This window comes from Pseudophryne corroboree, chromosome 12 (assembly GCF_028390025.1).
Source record: "Pseudophryne corroboree isolate aPseCor3 chromosome 12, aPseCor3.hap2, whole genome shotgun sequence".
In the NCBI taxonomy this organism is placed as follows: domain Eukaryota; kingdom Metazoa; phylum Chordata; class Amphibia; order Anura; family Myobatrachidae; genus Pseudophryne; species Pseudophryne corroboree.
Genome location: NC_086455.1, coordinates 117,230,708 through 117,255,752, shown reverse-complemented (window position 1 = coordinate 117,255,752; position 25,045 = coordinate 117,230,708). Strand labels below are relative to the sequence as shown.

General features: G+C 48.4%; 1 protein-coding gene across 1 annotated transcript; it reads right to left on the bottom strand.

The window, feature by feature from the left end:
* Window positions 1-20,011: 20,011 nt before the first annotated feature.
* On the bottom strand, window positions 20,012-20,501 carry LOC134980408 (calcium-regulated heat stable protein 1-like). Its single transcript, XM_063947210.1, has one exon. The coding sequence runs from the start codon at window positions 20,477-20,479 to the stop codon at window positions 20,012-20,014; it is 468 nt and encodes a 155-aa protein (XP_063803280.1). The 5' UTR covers window positions 20,480-20,501.
* Window positions 20,502-25,045: the final 4,544 nt, after the last annotated feature.

Genomic DNA, 25,045 nt, shown 5'->3' with positions numbered 1-25,045 from the left:
GGAGGAACATCGGAAGCATGTACGCTTAGTCCTCCAGAAACTCAGAGACCACCAGCTTGGGGCGAAGCTGGAGAAGTGCGAGTTTGAAGTCCAGCAAATCGCATTTCTAGGGTATATTATCTCCTCAGAAGGTTTCCAAATGGAGGGTTCTAAGGTACAGGCAGTCCTGGATTGGGTGCAGCCCACTAGTTTGAAGGCGCTTCAGCGTTTTCTGGGCTTTGCGAATTTTTATAGACGGTTTATCGCTGGATTTTCGTCTATAGTGGCCCCCTTGGTGGCACTCACTAAGAAAGGGGCGGATGTTGCTCACTGGTCTTGTGAGGCCAAAGCGGCCTTTGCCCGTCTCAAAAGGGCATTTGTCTCGGCCAAGGTGCTGCGACACCCAGATCCAGAGCGTCCTTTTGTGGTAGAAGTGGATGCCTCTGAGATAGGTATTGGGGCAGTGCTCTCTCAGATGGGGGTGTCTGATAATCGCCTTCATCCCTCTGCTTACTTTTCCCGTAAATTTTCGTCTGCCGAGATGAATTATGATGTGGGTAACCGGGAATTGTTGGCTATAAAGGATGCACTCGGGGAGTGGAGAAACTGGCTTGAGGGGGCTAAATTTGTGGTCTCAATTCTCACCGACCATAAGAATCTGGCATATTTAGAGTCAGCGAAGCGGCTTTGTTTTTTGCTCGCTTTAATTTTTTGATAACATATCGCCCTGGGTCAAAAAACATCAAGGCTGATGCGCTCTCGCAGAGTTTTGCTCCAGTTCAAGAGACCACCGAGGAGCCATTGCCCATTGTGTCCCCATCATGTATTAAAGTGGGCATTACCCAGGACCTCTTGTCATTAGTCCTTAGAGCACAGGAGCAGGCTCCTCCAGACCTTCCGGTAGGTCTCTTGTTTGTGCCTCCTAGGTTAAGACAGCGAGTGTTCATGGAATTCCATGCCAAGAGGTCGGCAGGGCATCCGGGTATTGCCAGAACTCGGGAGTTGCTGTCTAGGGCGGTGTGGTGGCCCTCGGTGGCTAGGGATGTGGATCAGTGGGTTCGGGCATGTGACGTTTGTGCCCAAAATAAAACTCCTAGAGGGGTTCCTGTCGGCCCATTACAGCCACTCTCTATTCCGTCTAAGCCATGGACCCACATTTCCATGGATTTTGTGGTGGACTTGCCCAAATCCTCGGGGATGACAGCCATTTGGGTTGTCGTTGACAGGTTTTCGAAGATGGCGCATTTCGTTCCACTGGTTGGGTTGCCATCGGCCAGACGCCTGTCTGAGTTATTTATGCAGCATGTTGTGCGCCTCCACGGGTTGCCACTTGATGTGGTCTCTGACCGTGGATCCCAGTTTGTGGCCAAATTCTGGAGGGCATTTTGTTCTGATCTCCAGATTTCTGTGAGCTTGTCGTCAGGCTACCATCCACAGTCTAATGGGCAGACTGAGAGGGTGAACCAGTCCTTGGAGCAGTTCCTCAGGTGTTATGTCTCCAAGTGTCATACTGACTGGGTTGCTCATCTGTCCATGGCGGAGTTTGCCTATAACAACGCGGCTCACTCTGCTACAGGGATCTCTCCCTTCCTTTGTGTGTATGGGCATCATCCTAAAGCCAATTCTTTTGACCCCCTGGATTCCACGTCTGGTGGTTCCTCTGTTGTTTCGGTCCTTAGGGGTATTTGGAGGAAAGTGAAGAAAGCCCTTGTGTCTGTGTCATTAGTGACCAAAAGGGTTTTTGATAAGCGGAGAAGACCCTGCAGCTTCAAATTAGGAGACTTCGTCTGGTTGTCCACCAAGAATTTGAAGTTGAGACAGCCATCTCATAAGTTTGGCCCCCGGTTCATCGGCCCTTATAAGATCACCAGGGTTATCAATCCAGTGGCATTTCAGTTAGATCTGCCCCGTTCATTGGGTATCAATAAAACATTTAATTGTTCCCTTTTAAAACTGGCGGTTAGTAATCCTTCTTCCAGTGGAAGACCTTCTCCTCTTCTGATACGGGGTCAGAGGGAGTTTGTGGTTGAAAGGGTTCTTGACTCCAAGATGGTTCGGGGTCGGCTGTCATTTTTGGTGCACTGGAAGGGGTATGGCCCGGAGGAGCGGTCGTGGGTGCGCAGTTGTGATCTTCATGCCCCCAGACTGAAACGCTCTTTCTTCTCGCAGTTCCCCGATAAACCCGGTGGTAGGGGTTCTTTGACCCCTCGTCAGAGGGGGGGTACTGTTAGGATCTCCTTCTCTGTGCTGCCACGTCGCCATGGCAACCGGGAGGCAAGTGTTAGTGAAGTAACCTGAGCGCAGCTGATACTCCGGTCCGGGTTTTTACTGTGTAGTGGTTACAGGCTCTGTGCACGGCAGGGAATCCGGCACTGGTTTTGTGCTCACAGTCTGTGAGGTCTGAGTGGGGCGTGGACAGCACCTGCTATATAAACCATCCTCTCAGGCTAGGCAAATGCTGCTGAATCTTTGTTTGTTAGTCAGTTCCAGAGAGTTAGCTAGTACTGTGTGACTTTGTATTTACTTGTTGCTTACTGCGAATAGGCCTTGGGATTCGGTACTCCATTCTGCCAATCCGGACCTAGCAGTAAGACTGGAGTCAGTTGTTTGACCTGCTGGGGTTCTTTTGCTATTCTGTGAACCCAGAAGGTTTGCGGCTGTACTCTCAGACCTGCTTGCTTAATCCTCCCTCACTGTGCAGGGCGTCCAGGTGTCAGTTTAGTGGCAGTAAGCTGAACCTGTGCCCTGCAAGTGGGGGTTAGGATTGTGGATACTCTCCTTGTGTCTATATTTCTATCTCTGACCAAGGAGTTTATTCCCACACCCGTTGGTAACCCTTTGGGGTTTTTTCTGTTGCTCTTAGCAACATCATTTCAGGTGCTCCACATGTTAAATCACTACACATCGCTTCATTGTCCGCTCTATTCCATCTGAGCATTCCTGACACTAGGGAGACACCCAATTCCTGAGCCTTTGGGCTTCTCCGTTCACTTTGTGTTTATTAGTTATTCCATCACCTCCTGTGTATGTTATGTTATACTGTCTGTGAGTTCGTTTGCTTCGCTTCCCTCTCTGTTCATACACCGGTATAATCCTGTTAGCACTGGTGTGCGTAACAGCCAGCCACGTTTGTGGAAATCAAAAAGTACAAAAAGGGTATCTGACCTCCTGATAGAGGCAGGCCCCTCCACACATATATGGAGAGCCTTTACGACATCTAAATACCGCTCTTTGGGGGACAAATATGAAGAGATAAAGGCCAGGACCACAATCTCTTGGTTAAGGTGAAAAGATGACACCACCTTAGGTAAATAACCTGGGCGAGTTCTAAGAACTGCCCGGTCATGATGTAATATTAGAAAGGATGGATGACAGGGCAAAGCACCTAGGTCCGACACCCTTCTAGCAGAGGCAATAGCCAACAGAAACAGGACCTTGGCTGTGAGCCATTTAAGGTCCACTGACTCAAGAGGTTCAAATGGAGACTCTTGCAGGGCATTCAGGACAACAGTCAGATCCCATGGAGCCAACGGAGGGACATAGGGAGGCTGAATCATCAAAAGACCCTGAGTGAATGTATGAACGTCAGGAAGAGACGCAATTTTTCTCTGAAACCACACCGACAAGGCAGATATGTGAACCTTGAGGGAGGCCAGACGAAGTTCTAAATCCAGGCCTTGTTGCAAAAAAGCCAAAAGTCTGGAAGTACTAAACTTGAAAGCATCGTAATTCTTAGCAGCACACCAGGTGAAGTTAGAATTCCAGACCCTATAATAAATCCATGCAGAAGCCGGTTTGCAGGCCTTTAGCATAGTTTGGATAACCGTCTCGGAGAACACTTTGGCCCTCAGGAGTGAAGCTTCAAGAGCTACGCCGTCAAAGCCAGCCTGGCCAAGTCCGGGCAGACACAACGGCCCTGAACGAGGTGGTCTGGGCATTGAGGAAGTAGAAGAGGACGCTCTATCGAGAGACCTTGCAGGTCTGTGAACCAATACCGTCGGGGCCACGCTGGAGCAACTAGAAGTAGTATTCCTCCTTCTTGCTTGAACTTCCTTATTACCCTGGGCAGGAGTGACAGCGGAGGGAACACGTACGGCAGCCGAAAGTTCCATGGAATTGCCAGTGCATCTGCGAACGCTGCTTGAGGATCCCTTGTCCTTGCTCCGAAGACCGGAACTTTGTGATTGTGTCGAGACGCCATCAGGTCTACATCTGGTAGGCCCCACTTGTCCACTAGGAGTTGAAAGACCTCCGGATGAAGACTACACTCTCCGGCGTGTAGGTCCTGACGACTGAGGAAGTCCGCTTCCCAGTTGAGGACCCCCGGAATGAACACTGCCGATATTGCTGGCAGATGGCGTTCCGCCCATAGAAGAATCTTTGACACTTCCGACATTGCCATGCGGCTTTGAGTGCCGCCTTGATGATTTTTGTACGCCACCATGGTGGCTTTGTCCGACTGTATTTGAACAGGCCTGTTCTGTACCAGAGACAGGGCCAGTTTCAAGGCATTGAACACTGCCCGCAACTCCAGAATGTTTATCGGGAGGAGAGATTCCTCCCTGGTCCACCGACCCTGAAGAGAGTGTTGCTCCAACACCGCGCCCCAACCCCGCAGACTGGCATCCATTGTTAGGAGGACCCAGTTGGAGATCCAGAAAGGACGACCCCTGCTCAATTGTTTTTTTGTGGAGCCACCAGCTCAGAGACAGATGAACTTCCAGAGTCAAGGAAATCATGTGAGACCTGATCCAGTGAGGCAGACCGTCCAACTTGGAAAGGATTAACTGCTGCAGAGGGCGAGAATGAAATTGAGCGTACTCTACCATGTCGAAAGCCGAAACCATGAGGCCTAGTACTTGCATCGCCGAGTGTATCGACACTCGTGGGTGAGAGAGGAAGCATCTTATCCTGTCCTGAAGTTTTAGGTCCTTCTACGGAGACAAGAACAACCTTTGGTTGTGTGTCTAATAACGCCCCCAGGTGAACCATGCTCTGACCAGGGACCAGTGAGGATTTCTTCCAGTTGATAAACCACCCGTGGGCTTGTAGGAATTGGACCGTTAGTTCCAAATGATGGAGGAGAACCTCTGGAGAGTTCGCCAGGATCAATAAGTCGTCCCAATACGGCAGGATCCTGATACCCTGACGGCAGAGAATGGGCTGGGAGGATCCATTCGGTTTCAGGACTAGGAACAGCGTTGAATAGTACCCCCTGCCTCTCTGAGACAGAGGCACCGGCACTATCACTCCTGTATCCAGGAGGGATTGTACCATCAAATGTAGAATTCTTGCTTTCAACGGATGGCATATCCATGAGTGACTACTTCCTTCACCCAGGCGTCTGAAGTGGTCTGTAACCACACCTGGGCGAACCGTAGAAGTCGGCCTCCCACCCTGGGATCCCCCAGGAGGAGGCCCGCCCCATCATGCAGCAGGCTTGTCTGATTTGGAAGCAGCTTGACGGGCAGCCCGGGAACGTTTAGGTTTGGGCTTAGAGGTTTTGGAAGTGCGACCCTGTTTTGGGTAAGCCTGACCATTTGCTTTACTTGGAAGTTGAAATGAACGAAAGGTGGTACTCTTAGCCTTCGGAGCCGAAGGATTAGTAATCGGAAGACATGCAGTCTTAGCAGACGCTAAGTCAGCAACAATTTTGTTCAGTTCTTCCCCAAAAAGAATGTTTCCCTTAAAAGTGATCACCTCCAAGGTTTTTTTAGAGTCCAGATCCACAGACCAGGACCGCAACCACAGAATCTGGCGAGCCAGAATGGACGTAGTAGACGCTTTGGCTGCCAGCTGGCCGGCATCAGAAGCTGCCTCCTGAATGTAATGAGAGGCTGTGGTAATATATGAAAGACACTGTCTGGCATTATCAGAAAAATTCAGAGGTTGCTCCGCCTCAACTTCTTAAACCCAGGCTTCAATAGCTTTTGCAGCCCCAGAAGCTGCAATAGTAGGTCTATGTACAGCACCCGCAAGAGTGTAAATAGACTTCAAACAACCCTCCACACGCTTATCCGTCGGTTCTTTCAGAGAGGTGACGGTAGTGACAGGCAGAGTAGAAGACACCACAAGACGTGCGACATGTGAGTCCACCGGAGGTGGTGTTTCCCAATTCTTACTTAACTCTGCAGCGAGGGGATAGTGAGCTAGCATCTTTTTAGACAGGGAGAATTTCTTTCCTGGAGTCTCCCAGGATTCCTGACGTATGTCAACCAGATAGTGATAATGTGGCAATACTAATTTAGTAACCTTCTGACGTTTGAACTTATCAGGTTTCTTAGACGTATCTGGAGGGTCAGTTTCATCATCGATCTGAAGAATCAGCTTGATAGCCTTCAAGAGGTCAGGAACATCAACCTATGTTGTAGATTCCCCATCAGAAGCATCTGCATCAGTGTCTGATGGATCAGAATATACCCCATCTTCATCGGATAAAGTATCCGAAATATGAGTGGATTGTGAGGAAGAAATGGCACGCTTAAATTACCCTTTGGTCCTAGGAGGGCGAGGGTCAGGCTTTTGTTTAACCAAAGACTGATTTAACTGCTGTAACTGAGTCGACAGAGTATCCACCCATGGTGGATTTACAACAGGGACAATATGTGATTGTAAAGGTACAGGAGGTCCCACAGGGGGCACAAGTCTCGTTACTAGCGTAGTCAGTAAATTAGAAATTGGAAACAGCTGGAATGTTTTCCTCAGATAAATCCGTGGCGTCAGCACTGCATGACGCAGGATCAGCCACAAATCTCCCGTCCTGTGACGCAGACATTATTGGAAAATGTAGCCCTAGGGCGTAACAGTACAATATAGCCAGACACATTACCTGACAAAAAAAAACCTGTAGAGTGTGACTGCAAATGTAGATCACAAACAGGGGATTTAAGTAGTATATGGTGACTGAAATACACAGACAAAAATAACCAACAGTATATCCTGTGAAATACTATATATGAGACCCTGATGCACTAAGCCCCTTTCAGGGTACAGAATATAGGTATAGCGATATGTGTGAGATACATGGAATAGGAACCACACAGCAGCTATAGGCACACACAGTCACATGTACAATGCAGGAATTATTACACACAACAATAAAACTGCACTGGACTAACAATACTAAGTAAAGCTATGTATGTATGCAGCTATAACAATGCACAGTAAACACTGGATGTATATCATAGAATACTTGTACTAAATATTCCTGTAGGTATGCACTTGTTCTTAACTAACACTGTCTAAACGACATGTAGAATACTTAAGTGTCCTGTAAATGCACAATGCTGATGAGGCAGGCGGCTTTACAGAGGAGACAGTGCCCAGCAGTCCCAGGATCAGCGCAGCTCTGTGTAATGGCGCCCAAACGCTGACAGGGATTGAGGGAGAGAGAGATGCAGCTCCAGGGCAGGAACATCTGTTGTAGATGGCGCCTGGGGCTGGGGGAGGGGCTACAGGTAAGCGCCCCTTTTCCCTATGCTGGACTTCACCACCAGGTACTATGGAGCCTATGGATAGCGGATTTTAGTAAATCCAACCTGTGCTCCTTGACCTGATGGATATAGTGGGGTCCCTGTATGACCACAGTGTCCATGCCAGCGGCGCGGTCCGTCTCCGGAGACCGTGTCCCGGATCGCGATTTCGCCGGGTCCCGCCTGGGGGACCCTCTTACCTCCTTCCTTATTGTCCGGCCATGCGATCCTGGAGAGCAGCGGCAGTGTGTATGTGCCTGATGAGACCGGAGCGCCTTCGCTGTAAGTACCCGGCAACCAGGGCGCGGAAGTATACAGCGCCCCTGGGGGAGGTGAGTGAGCCGCAGCATGATATGTCAGAATGCCATATAGCATTCTTCTTTCTTTTTTCTTCAGAAAAGCTCTTTTCAGGGCTGCCTAGAGCAGCCCTCCCTGTTAGCTGCCTGCACTGCAGGCACCAACTTACAAACTGAGCTCCAGTGCCTGGAGGCGGGGATATAGAGTAGGTGGTGCAGTGGATCCTGGGAACAGTCAAAGCTTTAGCCTGTTGGTGCTTCGGATCAAGATCCAACTCTACACCCCTGATGTTATTCCCTGTGGAATACCAGTATACCCCGCTGCAGAAATTACAAATAAAATGTGAAAGTCTTTTCAGTGGTATTAAGTAGCCTTCAAACATCAAAGAGCTGAAGGGCTGTTTCAAAGGACTGAAATTGTCTCCATACAGCAGATCCAGAAGTTGCTGGGATCGATGTCTATCAATAGTGGGATTCTCAACAGAGTTGCAATCCCAGGCAATTACCAACACTCCTACCACTGTCTAACAAAATCCTGAGGTGCAACATTGGGTATATTTTAACCCCCATACTTCCACGTCTATGATTTGTTATCTACCATTTGAGTAATTCAATTTTTATATGAAAAAGAATGGCCACCCCTCTGACCTTCTTGCAATAATTGCCCACTCTGCATTCATCTATCAATGGTGCCTGCAGTGTGGAATTATTACTCTCTGCCCAGTGTGTCTCCTGCAAGAAGACAATGTCTTGTCGTAATGTTTAATTAGATGTACTGTATTGTTTGCAAGTCCTTACATTGAAAGTCAACATTCCTAGGATGCTGGAACACAAAGGACTTTCTAGAGAGATATGCTACAAGGGAAGCCCTGAGGCAATGCATGTGGCAGGACAGTACTCATTCCAGGAGACATAGACTAAAGTATGTGACCTATCACACGTCAAGTACTTGGGATGTCCAGACCCTTAAATCTATTATATAGCTTGTTTACAATTGTTATACCATAACATTGTTTATTTTGAAATGTATAAAACTATGAGCTGGGACCCTGAAGGTCACAGAGTTTCTGTATAGAAGCTGCTTATGTGCTTGTGTATTGGTGGTACATATACTTTTATATTATGGAATAAATAGCTCTTTGTGCTTTGGAACCACACAATCAGACTGTACTATGGGGGTAGTTCGGAGTTGATTGCAGCAGCAAATTTGTTAGCAGTTAGGCAAAACCATTTTACGCAGTTGCAACATCATCTCCGCCATGACCTTTGTGAAGACCTGTCGTGCTGTGGAGAGACCAAAGGGTAAGGCCTGAAACTGGAAGTGGCTGTCCAAGATGGCGAACCTGTGGTAAGACTGATGGGGAGGCCACACAGGGATGTGAAGGGATTCCATCTTGAATTTGAAAACCCCCAGATAAGGGTTCAAAACCTTCAGATTCAAGATGGGCCGCACCGAACCGTCCAGTTTGGGCACAACAAAAAGACTGTAGTAAAACCCCCTGTTGTTTAACAGAGGAGGTACTGGAACCACGACTACCGTCAGCAAAAGTTTACGAATGGCTTCGTGCAAGGTAACTTTTGCTGCGGGTAAAGCTGGCAAGCTTGACCTGAAAAATCTGTGAGACGGAAGTGCTTGAAATTCCAGCCGGTATCCCTGAGAAATGAGGTCCCTCACCCAAGGATCCCGGCAGGATTTGCCCACACATGGGCGAAGTGTTGAAGGCGAGCACCTACTGGAAAGTCGCCCTTTTGTTGAGGCCAACAGTCACACGGAAGGCTTTGTGGTGGAGGTTTTGGGGGTTTGGTCCAAGGAAGCTACAGGTTTTCGGGACTAACCACGAGATTCTCTAGGAGCATTGGAGGCCTCTGAATCTTGCCACACGAAAGGACTGCAAGGAGGGTCCTGAGTAAGAGCGTCTAGCAAAAGGTGGAGCTGATGGCAGATAGAAGGACTTACCCGCGTTGCCTGAGAAATACATTTATTCAACGCCTCTCCAAACATAGCATCACCTGTAAAGGGAAGATTTTCCACAAGTTAGCAGCATCCTGTATATGTTGCAGCAGCGTAATGATCTCATCCTGGGGCAGTGAGTCAAAACCATTAATAATATTATCAGACCATTTGACCATTGCCCTTGAAATCCAACCAAAAACTATCGTGGGACATTGTGCTACACCCGTTGCCGTATATATTGGTTTGAGAGTGGTCTCAATTTTTTACGGTCAGCTGGGTTTTTCAGGGATATTGCCCCTGACACCGGCAGTACCAATTTTTGTGACAGTCTGAACACTGAAGTATCTACCGACAGGGGATTTTCCCATACCTTCCTGTCCTCAGCGGGGAGGGGAAAAGAAGATAACAATCTCTGAGGAGTTTGGAATTTTTTGTCAGGGTTCACCCACGCCTCCCTGGCCAAGGAGTTTAATTCCTTTGACACAGGAAATGTGGCTGGGGATTTTGGCTTTACATTAAAGTACAATTCTTCATCAGGTTCTGCCTTCTGATCGGGTATGTTAAGAACTTCCCTTACAGCATAAATGAGGGCCTCCACCCCCGGGGACAAAGAGGTGTCCTCATCCATATCATCTGTTTCATCTAAATCATGCAAATCAGAATCAGACTGGTGCACCTGAGGAAGAGAGAGTTTATGAGAGTCCAACAGAGGAGGATGAAGCCTTCCTGTTATCAGCAGCTTTAGCAATACAATCCACAGATTGTCTCTACACCTGTCTTTCTCTCCTAGCTGCAGCCAGTTCTGAATTTACATTATGAATCATGCTCTTAAAACTATCCAACCAGTCAGGTGCTTGGGAGCTGTTTCCCCTTGGGGATAATGAACACTGTTCACACATGAGGGACCCCTCAGAAGAAGGGGTAGAATTACAAGCAGTACACATCGGTTTGTCAGTAGACATGATGTACACAATGACAATGCAGCGAAAACCCACTGAAATACCCCAACACAGACCCCAGAGAGCCCCTGAAGTGATATAGAGAAAAAGGAGACCAGTCCACAAACACAGCAGCTGAGTATGTGGATCACACTATCTTATTTGCAGTGGCGCTACCGCTGATGTGCTCCCCCCTTGTTAAAACCCCCTAGTACCAGTACAGAGTCTGTAACAGCCTGGGTCCGTTGAGGAGCGCGTGCATGCAGCCTTGTGATCCGCAGCAGCAGGAAATGGCACCTTCCCGCCTCTGGTCCCGCTCTCCGGGAAGCCCTGCTCCCATAATGGCACGCGGTCCCTCTTAGATTATACTGGCTGAAACATGTATATACACCAAATATAATGTATACCGTCAGATGCTGAGCACCCTGTAGAGCATAGCTCTCTTCTGAGCTAGTGTAGTCTGCGACAGGCTCCGCAGCTCGTGGCCCATGATCGCCGCGTGACATGCTGCCAAACCGCACCGGGACCCCGGTGTTAACACTCACCGCACCTACGTCTCTTCGGCATCTGTTAGAGGGTGGCGGCTTGCTGATAGTGTGTGCACACACTGTGTGGTGTGTGAAACACCACCTCAGGAGCTCAGTGTCCTGTCAGCAGGGATTACGGACCATTAACCCTCAGGAGGTTGGTACGGTCCCCCCTATATGTCCCACAAAGCAGGTAGACTGAATGCCAACCAGTACTACCTGAAAAAAACAGGATTTTGATACCTACCGGTAAATCCTTTTCTTCTAGTCCGTAGAGGATGCTGGGGTCCACTTCATGACCATGGGGTATAGACGGTTCCGCAGGAGCCATGGGCACTCTTAAGACTTTTCAATGGGTGTGAACTGGCTCCTCCTTCTATGCCCCTCCTCCAGACCTCAGTTATAGGAACTGTGCCCAGGGAGAAGGACATTTAGAGGAAAGGATTTACTTTAATACTAATGGTGAGATACACACCAGCTCACACCGCAATCATGCCGCACACATGGCCTTCAACATAACACACGCCAGCAGGCATGAACCAATTACAGCAACATGCTGAAACTAATATAACACAACTTATGTAACTCTAATAACAAAAAACTGCAGGTAAAGTACGCACTGGGACGGGCGCCCAGCATCCTCTACGGACTAGGAGAAAAGGATTTACCGGTAGGTATCAAAAGCCTGTTTTCTCATACGTCCTAGAGGATGCTGGGGTCCACTTCATGACCATGGGGTTTATACCAAAGCTCCAGTATGGGTGGGAGAGTGCGGATGACCCTGCAGCACCGATTGACCGAACTTGAGGTCCTCATCGGTCAAGGTGTCAAACTTGTAGAACTTTGCAAATGTGTTTGACCCTGACCAAGTAGCTGCTCGGCAGAGTTGTAATGCCAAGACCCCCTGGGCAGCCGCCCAGGATGAGCCCACCTTCCTAGTAGAATGGGCCTTCACGACGTAGGTAACGGCAAACCAGCCGTAGAATGAGCATGCTGAATCGTACCTCTGATCCAGCGCGCAATAGTCTGCTTGGAAGCAGGACCCCCAATTTTGTTGAGAGCATACAGGACAAACAGAGCCTCTGTTTTCCATATCCTAGCTGTTCTAGCAACATAAATCTTCAAAGCCCTCACCACATCAAGACACTTTGACTCAGTAAAGGTTTCAGTAGCCACTGGCACCACAATAGGTTGGTTTATGTGGAAAGATGAAACCACCTTTGGAAGAAAATGTTGGCGAGTTCTCAACTCTGCCCTATCTTCATGGAAGATCAGATAAGGGCTCTTGTGAGACAAGGCCCCCAATTCAGACACCCGCCTTGCGGATGCCAAAGCCAAAAGCATCACCACTTTCCAAGTGAGAAACTTCAACTCTATCTCTTGTAGAGGTTCAAACCAATCCGATTTGAGGAACTGCAACACCACGTTAAGGTCCCATGGTGCCACTGGAGGCACAAATGGAGGCTGGATGTGCAGCACCCCTTTCACGAAGGTCTGAACTTCTGGAAGAGAGGCCAATTGTTTTTGGAAGAAGACTGATAAGGCCGAAATCTGGACCTTGATTGATCCCAATCGAAGGCCCACCTCCACACCAGCCTGTAGAAAATGGAGAAAACGTCCCAACTGAAATTCTTCCGTAGGAGCTTTCTTGGATTCACACCAAGACACATATTTTCTCCAAATACGGTGGCAATGTTTAGACGTTACTCCTTTCCTGGCCTGAATAAGGGTGGGAATGACTTCCTTGGGAATACCCTTTCGGGCTAGGATCCGGCACTCAACAGCCATGCTGTCAAATGTAGCCGCGGTAAGTCTTGATACACGCACGGCCCCTGCTGTAGCAGGTCCTCGCGAAGAGGCCGAGGCTCTTCTATGAGCAACTCCTGAAGATCTGTGTACCAAGCCCTCCTTGGCCAGTCTGGGGCAATGAAGATTGCACGAACTCTTGTTCTTCTTATTATCTTGAGAGCTTTTGGGATCAGCGGAAGTGGAGGGAAGACATACACCGACTTGAACACCCACTGGGCCACCAGCACATCCACTGCTATTGCTTGAGGGTCTCTCGACCTGGAACAATATCTCCGAAGTCTTTTGTTGAGGCGTGACGCCATCATGTCTATTTGAGGAGTTCCCCAAAGACGTGTTATGTCTGCAAAGACTTCTTGATGAAGTCCCCACTCTCCTGGATGGAGATCGTGTCTGCTGAGGAAGTCTGCTTCCCAGTTGTCTACTCCCGGAATGAAAATTGCCGACAGAGCCTGTACATGTCTTTCTGCCCAGAGGAGGATCTTTGTCCCCTCTGCCATTGCTGCTATACTTTTCGTTCCGCCCTGACTGTTTATGTACGCGACTGCTGTTACATTGTCCGACTGGATCTGGACGGGATGATCTTGAAGAAGATGTACCGCCTGATGAAGGCCATTGTAAATGGCTCTCAATTCCAGCACGATTATGTGAAGGAAGGCTCCCTTCCTTGACCATTTTCCTTGGAAGCTTTCCCCCTCAGTGACAGCTCCCCAGCCTCGGAGACTTGCATCCGTCGTTACCAGGAGCCAGTCCTGAATCCCGAACCTGTGTCCCTCTAGTAGGTGAGAACTGTGTAGCCACCACAGGAGTGAAATCCTGGCTTTCGACGACAGGATTATCTTCTGGTGCATGTGTAGGTGGGAACCCGACCACTTGTCCAACAGGTCCCACTGGAATGCTCTGACATGGAACCTGCCAAACTGTATGGCCTCGTAAGCCGCCACCATCTTCCCCAAAAACCGAATGCACTGATGGATCGACACACTTGTTGGCTTCAATATCTGTTTCACCATTTCCTGGATTTCCAGAGCCTTTTCCACCGGAAGAAATACTATCTGAACCTCTGTGTCCAGAATCATTCTGAGAAAAGCCAATCTTGTCGTCGGTTCCAACTGTGACTTTGGGAAATTTATGATCCAACTGTGTTGTTGGAGTATAAACAGGGAGAGTGTGATGTTCTGTAGCAACTGCTCCCTGGATCTCGCCTTTATCAGGAGATCGTCCAGATAAGGAATTATACTGACTCCTTTTTGACGAAGGAGGACCATAATTTCCGCCATCACCTTGGTGAATACCCTCGGCGCTGTGGAGAGACCGAAAGGCAACGTCTGGAATTGGTAATGGCAATCCTGAACCGCGAATCTCAGATAAGCCTGGTGTGGAGGATAAATGAGAACATGCAGGTAAGCATCCTTTATGTCTACTGACACCATGTAGTCCCCCTCTCCCAGACTAGAAATCACTACCCTCAGTGATTCCATTTTGAACTTGAACCTTTTCAAGTAGAGATTCAGATTTTTTAGGTTCAAAATTGGTCTGACCGAGCCGTCCGGTTTCGGAACTACAAAGAGGCTTGAATAAAACCCCTCCCCTTGCTGTGACAAAGGTACCAGGACTATGACCTGATCCTGACATAATTTTTAAATCGCCGTTGTTACTGCCTCTCTTTCTGGAAGAAAAGCTGGCAAGGTTGATTTGAAAAATCGGCCTGGGGGAACGTCTTGAAACTCCAGCTTGTATCCCTGGGACACTATTTGTAAAACCCAGGGGCCCAGGCCAGATTGAATCCAACCTAGACTGAACAGTTTGAGACATGCCCTCACCCGAGCGGCCTCCCGCAAGGGAGCCCCAGCGTCATGCTGTAGATTTGGCAGAAGTAGGGGTTGACTTCTGCTCCTGGGATCCTGAAGTCGTTGAGGACTTCTTTCCCTTCCCCCTTCCCCTACCTGCAAAGAAGGGGGAACCTTTGGCCTTTTTGTATTTATTGGGCCGAAAGGACTACATGTGAGAATGATATGTCTTTTTCGCTGGTGCAGGAGCAGAAGGCAAAAAAGTCGACTTAGCCGCTGAGACTAACGCATCCAGTCCATCACCAAATAAGGCCTCACCTTTATACGGGAGAGCCTCCATATTCTTTTTGGAATCTGCATCCGCGTTCCACTGGCGAATCCACAACGCCCGCTGAGCCGATACTGCCATGGTAGCGGCTGTTGAACCCAAGAGTCCAATATCTTTCATCGCCTCTAGCATGTATGCAGCAACATCTTTGATATTCCCTAACTTAAGGAGTTTCTCATCTTTATCAATTGTGTCAATCTCTGATGACAGGCTTTCTGACCATTTTTCAATAGCGCGACTCACCCATGCACAAGCAATTGTGGGCCTGAGCAGCGTACCATCGGCAACATAAATGGATTTTAAAGTAGTCTCCATTTTGCGGTCTGCCGGCTCCTTTAGTGAAGCCGTGCCAGGCGCAGGGAGAATTACCTTCTTTGTCAACCTGGACAGTGCACTGTCTAACATAGGGGGTGACTCCCATTTTTTTCTGTCCTCTATAGGGAAAGGATAAGCCATCTGAATCCTTTTGGGAATATGACATTTCTTTTCGGGGTTCACGCACACCCCTTCAAAAAGAGTATTCAGCTCGTGGGAAGGAGGGAAAGTAACCTTAGATTTATTTTCCTTATAGAAATAGGCCTTCTCCTGAGGTACAGGAGTGGCTTCCGTGACTTCCAAAACCACCCTTATAGCCACAATCATATATTGTATATTTATTGCCAATTTATGATCTATTTCCCTGGAGTCACAATTTTCGACACAGGAATCAGTGTCTGTGTCGGTATCAGTATTCACAATATTTACAAACGGTCTCTTATGTGACCCAGACGGGTTGCCTGCGGATGGAAGCACAGAACCCTGAAAAATCACATCTTCCACAGACTTTCTCCAGCATTCTGCATGAGATTCAGACTTATCGAATCTTCTATTGATATGATGCATACTATCATGTATTTCTTTCACCCATGCAGGCTCTTGGTGTGCCCGCAGCGCCACCACATTACAACTCTGTGTTCCTAAAATGGCTTACTCCGGGGAAGAACTCCCTGCCTCAGACATGTCTTACACACGTACACAACACACACACAGACACACTGGGACTTATAGGGGACAGACCCACAGTAAAATCTGTCAGAGGGACACAGTTTAGAAGCAGCCAGTTCACAACCCCAGCGCCAGTATCTAATGCCTGTGAACACAAAATGCCCACTGACATGCAGCGCTGTTTTACACAGTAAACACACTTGTAAAGCACCAAATTCGCTTGTGCCCCCCCCCCCCCTGTTTTGCACCCTGATACTTGTAGTCAGAAGTGGAGGAGGACCAGCGATGTCTCTGCAGCCTGAGGAGAGAAAATGGCGCTAAGCAGTGTGCTGGCTGCCTGAGGAAGAAGCTCCGCCCCCGCAATGGCGCGTTTTTACATCAGAGAGTTTTTATCATATTTATACTGGCGGGGGTAGGGCTGTGCCTGGGCATCTTATGCCCCCTTTTAGCCAGTTTATATAGGTATTTTGCTGCCCAGGGCGCCCACGCGCCCTGCAGTGCCTGTGTGTGTGGGCAGCAATGGCGCGCTGCGCTACCGCCAGCCGCGCGTTACCTCAGCCGTCACTTTGCTTGATTGAAGATCTATCTTCTTACACTCACCTGTCTTCTGACTTCTGGCTCTGTGAGGTGGGTGACGGCGTGCTGTGGGAGTGAGCATCTAGACACGGCTAGCGTTTAGTACCCTTCAGGAGCTAATGGTGTCCTGTCAGCCAGAAGCAGAGCCATGAAACTCTTCAGGAAGTTGGTTCCTACTTCTGCCCCCTCAGTCCCACGAAGCAGGGAGACTGTTGCCAGCAGTTCTCCCTGAAAATAAAAAACCTAACATAGGTCTTTTCAGAGAAACTCAGTAGAGCTCCCCTGGAGTGCATCCAGTCTGCCTGGACACATTTCTAAAACTGAGGTCTGGAGGAGGGGCATAGAGGGAGGAGCCAGTTCACACCCATTGAAAAGTCTTAAGAGTGCCCATGGCTCCTGCAGAACCGTCTATACCCCATGGTCATGATGTGGACCCCAGCATCCTCTAGGACGTATGAGAAAAACAAACTAAAATAAAAAAAAATAGGATTCTAATTACCTATCGGTAAATAATTTTCTCGTAGTCCGTAGAGGATACTGGGGTCCACAATAGTACCATGGGGTATAGATGGGTCCACTAGGAGCCTTGGGCACTTTAAGAAATCAATAGTGTGCACTGGCTCCTCCCTCTATGCCCCTCCTACCAGACTCAGTCTAGAAACTGTGCCTGAGGAGACGGACATATCCTGAGGAAGGATTTAACAGGACAGTGGTGAGATTCGAACCAGCACACACAAACAAGAGGAAAGCCATGCTAACCAAACTTGAACAGGAACAACAACAGCTGAACCAATCACAATACTTAACGAAGTAACAAAGCAGGAAACACGAAGCACCAGGCGGGCGCCCAGTACGAGAAAAGGATTTACGGGTAGGCAATTAAAATCCTATTTTCTCTTACATCCTAGAGGATACTGGGGTCCACATTAGTACCATGGGGATGTACCAAAGCTCCCAAACCGAGTGGGAGAGTGCTGAGGTTCCTACAGAACTGGTTGACCAAACTGAAGGTCCTCAGAGGCCAAAGTATCGAACTTGTAGAACTTAGCAAACGTGTTCGACCCTGACCAAGTAGCTGCTCGGCAGAGCTGTAAAGCTGAGACACCCCGGGCAGCCGCCCAGGAAGAACCCACCAACCTAGTAGAGTGAGCCTGTACTCTAGGAACCAGCAATCCTGCCGTAGAATAACCATGCTGGATAGTAAGCCTGATCCAGCGAGCAATTGTCTGCTTTGAAGCAGGACACCCAATTTTCTTGGGATCATAGAGAACAAACAGAGTCAGATTTTCTGTGACGAGCTGTCCTCTTCATGTAGATCTTCAAAGCCCTCACAGCATCCAAGGACTTTGAGGTAGCAGAGGTGTCATTAAGCACCAGAACTACAATAGGTTGGTTGATGTGAAATGCAGACACCACCTTAAGAAGAAATTGCTGACGAGTTCTGAGTTCAGCTCTATCCTCATGAAAAATCAAATAGGGGCTTTTGTGAGACAAACCCCCCAGTTCGGACACACGCCTTGTGGAAGCTAAAGCCAAGAGTGTAACAATCTTCCACGTAAGAAACTTTACTTCAAACTCCTGAAAAGGTTCAAACCAGTCCGACTGTAGAAACTGCAACACCACGTTAAGATCCCAAGGTACCGTGGGAGGCACAAAGGGTGGTTGGATGTGCAGAACACCCTTCAAGAATGTCTGAACCTCAGGAAGGGAAGCCAATTGCTTCTGGAAGAAAATGGACAAGGCCGAAATCTGGACTTTCAAGGAGCCCAAACGTAGGCCCACATCCACACCTGACTGTAGAAAAAGGAGAAAACGTCTCAGATTAAATTCTGCTGCAGGAAATTTCCTGTGTTCACACCATGAGACATATTTTACCAAATACGGTGGTAATGTTTAGACGTTACCCCCTTTCTGGGCTTGGATCAAGGTTAGAATATCCCTGTACGGAATGCCTTTCCGGGCTAGAATGTGACGCTTAACTTCTGTCAAACGTAGCTGCGGTAAGTCGTGATAGACGAATGGCCCCTGTTGTAGAAGATCCTCTCGAAGAGGCAGAGGCCACAGGTCCTCCAGGAGCATCTCCGGTAGATCCGCGTACCAGGCCCTTCTTGGCCAATCCGGAGCAATGAGAATTGCTTAAACCTTTTCCCTTTTTATTCTTTTGAGAATTCTTGGGATCAATGGAAGAGGTGGGAACACGTAAACCATCTGGTAGACCCATGGAGTCACCAGAGCGTCTACCGCTACTGCTTGTGGGTGCCTCGACCTGGAACAATAGTGCTTTAGCGTCTTGTTGAGATGAGAGGCCATCATGTCTATCTGTGGAATCCCCCACCGGCGCGTTAAGAACTCGAACACCCGTGGGTGAAGGCCCTACTCTCCTGGGTGGAGATAGTGTCTGCTGAGGAAGTCCGCTTCCCAGTTGTCCTCTCCCAGAATGAATATTGCCGACAGCACCACCGCGTGTCTTTCTGCCCAGAGGAGAATTCTTGTTACCTCTGACATTGCTGCTCTGCTCTGTGTTCCGCCCTGTCGGTCTATGTACGTTACTGCCGTCACTTTGTCCGACTGAACCTTGAATGGCGTGATCTTGAAGAAGATGTGCTGCCTGTAGAAGGGCATTGTATATGGCCCTTAGTTCCAGAACGTTGATCGGAAGAATGGCTTCCTGATTTGACCATTTTCCTTGGGACCTTTCCCCCTGGGTGACCGCTCCCCAACCTCTGAGGCTTGCGTCTGTGGTCAGAAGAATCCAATTTTTTTTTACTTTTTTTTTTTTTTGCAGATATTCCAACTTTATTAGCAATATTCAAGTAAACATCTGAAAGACAGGTCTAAATGAGAACAGAATATCACTTTTGTAGTACAGTATATAGAATCAGATAAACATTTTTAATGGACAAGATGTATGTGCCAATAATATGGTTCTCAACTGCAGTTCCCTCTTTTCTCCCATTATGGGTTATACAGGTATGCATAACAATGTTACATAGAAATACACTATACGAAAAGAGATTTAAAGCCAAACTGGTGTAATTCAAAATCTTAGTGGCAAATTCTAGACTAATATTTTTGCAGTAGGGCACCACCAATTGCCAATTAAGATGTATAAAACCATGGGAATCAGTGTATTAGATGCCAAAAAAAAAAAAATTGATTACCTACTGGATTATAACACTGTTCTCATGGATACTTGAAAATTCATTTTTGTTGAATCCTTATAAAAATGTTATTAGATTCTATTACAACCATGAACGCACTAAATTCTGCTTATAGACGAGACCAGTATGCAAAGATAAAGAATTAGTAGCAAAACAATAATTAAAAAAAAGCCAAAATGTGTAAATAGAAGTAGATGCAGTTATGTATTTATGATACAACCAGACCACGTCTCGTTCTTTGATCCTGTAGCCAAATGAGTGATTACAACTTCTACAGCTTGATGTTTCTCATTTTTGGGTGGAATGGTGCAAATTTTGTAAGTGACTTCATCTCCTTCTACAGGAACATACTCTCCTTCAATATCGGATATATGTAGAAAGATATCAGGTCCTCCACCTTCAGGTATTATGAAACCATGTCCTTTAGAGCGGGAGAAGCATTTGCAGATTCCCTTGTAGACAGGTCCTTCAGAGGCCCGTACAGTGGCAGAAAATGTTCTTGTACGTCTAGTTGGGAGAGGACTGGGAATGAAGTGTCCTCTTATGGGGGATGGAGAACGATCCCTAGTATAATGAGTGTCTGGTAAATTGAGGGTCTTTGGTGATTGAGGAGATATTGGGGAATTGCTGGAGGGGCCACTAACAGGCAATGTTGAATCAGATGACATTTCTGCACCTTACCTGGTGGCCAGGCGGGATCGGTATAGGTGTTTAGGTTCCTCTCTCTCTCTCCGGGAGTCCAAATGAACTGTGCTCAGGGAAACACTGTACGTGAGGCACACACAGCCCTAATACATCACACACCGCCGGAGTCAGGACTCGCCAACAGAACACGCAGCAGCAGCAGCAGCACTGATGGTTTCAATCAGAAGAATCCAATTTTGAGTCCCGAACCTTCGAACCTCGGTCAGGTGAGAAGTCTGAAGCCACCACAGAAGAGAAATCCCGGCTTTTGGTGACAGACGCATCCTCTGGTGCATATGAAGATGCGATCTGGACCATTTGTCAAACAGATCCAGCTGGAAGGGCCTCGCATGAAACCTTCCATACCGCAGAGCCTCGTAAGAGGCAACCATCTTCCCCAGAAGGCGAATGCAGAGATGCACCGATATCCAGGTTGGCTTGAGAACATCCCGCACCATCGACTGGATTATCAACGCCTTTTCCAACGGAAGGAATACCTTCTGTACCTCCGTATCCAGGATCATCCCCAGGAACGGAAGCCTCCGTGCTGGTTCCAGGTGGGATTTGGGCAGGTTCAGAATCCAACCGTGATCCTGAAGTAGCTGGGTTGAGAGGACAATGCTGTCCAACAACCTTGATCAGCAGGTCATCCAGGTACGGTATTATGTTCACTCCCTGCTTGCGGAGGAGAAACATCACTTCTGCCATTACCTTGGTAAATCCCCTCGGAGCCATGGAAAGGCCAAATCTTAGATAAGGCAAACCTTAGATAAGCCTGATGAGGCGGCCAAATCGGAATATGAAGATACGCATCCTTGATGTCCAGACACCAGAAATTCCCCTTCCTCCAGACCAGAGATCACCGCTCTCAGAGACTCCATCTTGAACACCTGTAAGCACGGGTTCAGTGATTTGAGGTTTAAGATGGGCCTTACCGAACCATCTGGTTTCGGAACCACAAACAGGTTGGAGTAATAACCCTTGGTTTGTAGTGGAGGTGGAACTGGGACAATTACCTGAGACTGTACCAGTTTTTGAATGGCTGCCTGTAAAGTCATACTTGCTTCTGGAGAAGCTGGTAAGCCTGATTTGAAGAATCTGTGAGGTGGGAGTTCCTGAAACTCCAGTCTGTATCGCTGGGTGACAAGGTCTGTGACCTAGGGATCCTGGCAAGATGCTGTCCAAATGTGACTGAAATAACGTAACTGGGCTCCCACCTGTCTGTCTTTCAAGCAGTGCGTTCCACTGGCATGCTGAAGGCTTTGAGGAAGCAGATCCGGAGGTCTGTTCCTGAGAACCTACAGCTGCTGGTTTTCTGGGTTTACCCTCATTGACTTTGAATGCTATAGAAGAACCCTTGGGTTTGTTTTTAAATTTCGCTGGCCGAAAGGACTGCAGAATTGGAGCAGAGTAGGTTTTCCTAGCTGTGGGTACTGCGGAAGGCAGGTACGTAGACTTACCCGCCGTAGCCTTGGATATCCACTTATCCAGTTCATCTCCAAAAAAGGGCCTCACCTGTGAATGGTAGGCTTTCCACGCCTTTCCTGGAATCCGCATCCGCAGTCCACTGGCGCAGCCACAAGCCCCTGCGTGCTGACACTGCCATGGCAGTGGTGCGTGCGCTGAGCAAACCAATTTCCTTTATGGCTTCCACCATAAAGTTAGCAGAGTCCTGAATATGCTGTAGGGGTAAAATTATTTCCCCCCTGGGTAAGGAATCTAATTTGTCAATTAGGTTACCTGACCACTTAGCAATGGCCTTAGTGATCCATGCACAAGCAATACTGGGTCTCTGGGCCACACCTGCAGCAGTGTATAGAGATTTGAGAGTGGTCTCAATTTTGCAGTCAGCCATATCCTTTAAGGATGCTGCCCCAGGAACAGGTAAGACTATCTTACGTGACAACCTAGACACTGATGCATTTACTATCGGTGGGTTTTCCCATTTCTTTCTATCATCCAGAGAAAAGGGAAAAGATGTAATCAATCTTTTAGGGATCTGAAACTTTTTATCAGGATTAGCCCAAGTTTCCTCAAATAGGGCATTCAATTCCTTGGATGCAGGAAAAGTTGTTGAGGATTTCTTTTTTACATTAAAATAAGATTCCTCCTCTACCTCAGCCACCCGGTCAGGAATGTGCAGGACATTTCTGATAGCTTCTATCAAAGCCTGTATGCCCTGTGACAGGACAGCATCCCCCCCATTTTCATCCACCTCACCCTCCTCAGGGTCTGATATATCGTCATCAGTATCAGCCTGCATGAGCTGGGCCAGAGTACGCTTTAGTGGGCAAATGGCGGGGACATGAGAAGTTGGCATGGGAACTGAATCTCTACTGATTAGGTCTTCCATAGACTGTCTTAAGAACTGTGTCTCTTTTTCAGTATAGGATAATTTAGTAGAATCATCCCTTTAATTAAATCTAACCATGGGTGTTCAGCCTCACTGGCCTGAGAATGTGCACTTTCCTGAGTACAGGGCAGTGAATCTCCCAGGGAAGCACAGACACTCTGCTGTGCAGTAAACGCAGTCCCTGGACATGGCAATTGGAAGGGATACACACACACATAGAAGGTGAAAACAGTTTTAACCCACCCAGAGCCCGCAGGGAGATACAGAAGCCGGAGCCAGCCACACAGCGCCCTATTAGCTAAAGTAAAACTCAGCTGGGTCGCAAACTAAGCACCTTAATAGGGCTTAGTATTCTAACACTGCTCCCCCACCTTACGAAGACCCCCTGGTACCGCTGAGGAGACGTGGAGTCCTTGTGGAAGAGCTGCGCTTCCCTGTATATCCTGTCAGTACAAGCTGCAGAGGGAAAATGGCGCTGGTGAGCTGCTGGATCCGCTCATAGTGAAGCCCCGCCCCCCTAATGGCATGCGGCTTCCCACATTTCTTACATCCTAGAGGACGCTGGGGTCCATATTAGTAACATGGGGTATAGACGGGTCCACCAGGAGCCACTGGCACTTTAAGAGTTTAACAGTGTGGGCTGGCTCCTCCCTCTATGCCCCTCCTACCAGACTCAGTTTAGAAAATGTGCCCGGAGGAGCCGGTCACAGCTAGGGGAGCTCTACAGAGCTTCTTTAGTAAAAGTTTTTTTTAGAGTTTGTAATTTTACAGGGAGGCTGCTGGCAACAGCCTCCCTGCAGCGAGGGACTGAGGGGGGGGGGGCGGTGTCCGCCCTGCGGGGTCTGAGCCACTGTCTCCGCTGAGTGGACACTGAGCTCCAGAGGGGATAGATCGCTCCCCGCCGCAGGGGAACGCTCACCCCGGCAGCATGCCGCCACCCCCTTGCAGAGCTGAAGTGTGGCAAGTGAGTCATTGGCAACCATGTCTAGAGACTCTGTCTCATATGCTGCAGAGGATACATCTTCTCAGGAAGATCCCATCCCATGTAATCAGGATTGCACTGTTGTAGCGCAGATCCTGGCTAGGGAACCAGAGTGGTTAGCCTCTCTTAGGGGGGCTATTTCTCAGATTTCGGAAAGGGTTGCAAGGACTGAGCATGCAACTCCGGTATTGCAATCCTCTATGGCAGTATGGTCCAATACTGCTCCCCCGGGCCCCCCTGTGGTACATTCTCACAAACGTGCTCTTGCCTAAATTACGCAGGATGACACGGATACCGATTCTGACATAGCAGACGGTGATGGGGATGTGTCAAGGGGGATGGCATCACTTTCTAAGGGGGTGCAGTTGATGATTGAGGCCATGCGGGATGTGTTTAATATTTCTGACACACCTCCTGAGCAGGTTGAGGAGGCTTTTTTCACAGACTGTAAGAAAGCCCCTCTCACCTTTCCTGCTTCTAAGGAATTAAATGCCATTTTTGAATAGGCCTGGGAAAACCCGGAGAAAAAATTCCAGATCCCTAAAAGGGTTCTGGTTGCTTTTCCTTTCCCGGAGGACAATAGAAAAAAAATGGAGTCCCCGCCTACAGTTGAAGCCTGTGTTTCCAGGCTGTCAAAACAAGTGGTTTTGCCTGTCCCGGGATCTACCGCGTTGAAAGACACGGCGGATTGCAAGGTGGATGCTACGCTCAAATCCATATACACGGCTTCAGGGGAGATACTGCGGCCTACTACTACTGCCTGTGCATGGATTTCAAAACCAATAGCAAAGTGGTCAATCACTCTGCAGGAGGACTTGACTACGATGGATAAAGGTGACGTTGATTTTTTTTTTACGTAACATACAGGATTCTGCAGGGTTTCTGGTGGAATCCATGAAGGATCTGGGTTCCATGGCTGCGGGGATCTCCTCCATGTCCATCTTGGCTCACAGGGGTCTCTGGCTGCGCCAATGATCTGCGGACGCAGAATCCAGGAAAAGTGTGGACAGCCTACCCTATACATGTCAGGCTCTGTTTGGGGAGGCGCTGGATGCGTGGATTGCCACAGCTACAGCGGGTAAGTCTCCGTTTCTCCCCTCAGCTGCACCGGCTACAGAGAAGCCTTTTTCTCCCAACACGTCACAGTCCTTTCGGCCCACTAGGACTAGAAAGAACAAGCCCTCTCACACTTTCTTTAGAGGTGGTCGTGCCAAA

Bases quoted from the DNA above. Each gene is read 5' to 3' on its own strand.
- LOC134980408 (XM_063947210.1), bottom strand. From the start codon at position 20,479: ATGTCATCTGATTCAACATTGCCTGTTAGTGGCCCCTCCAGCAATTCC.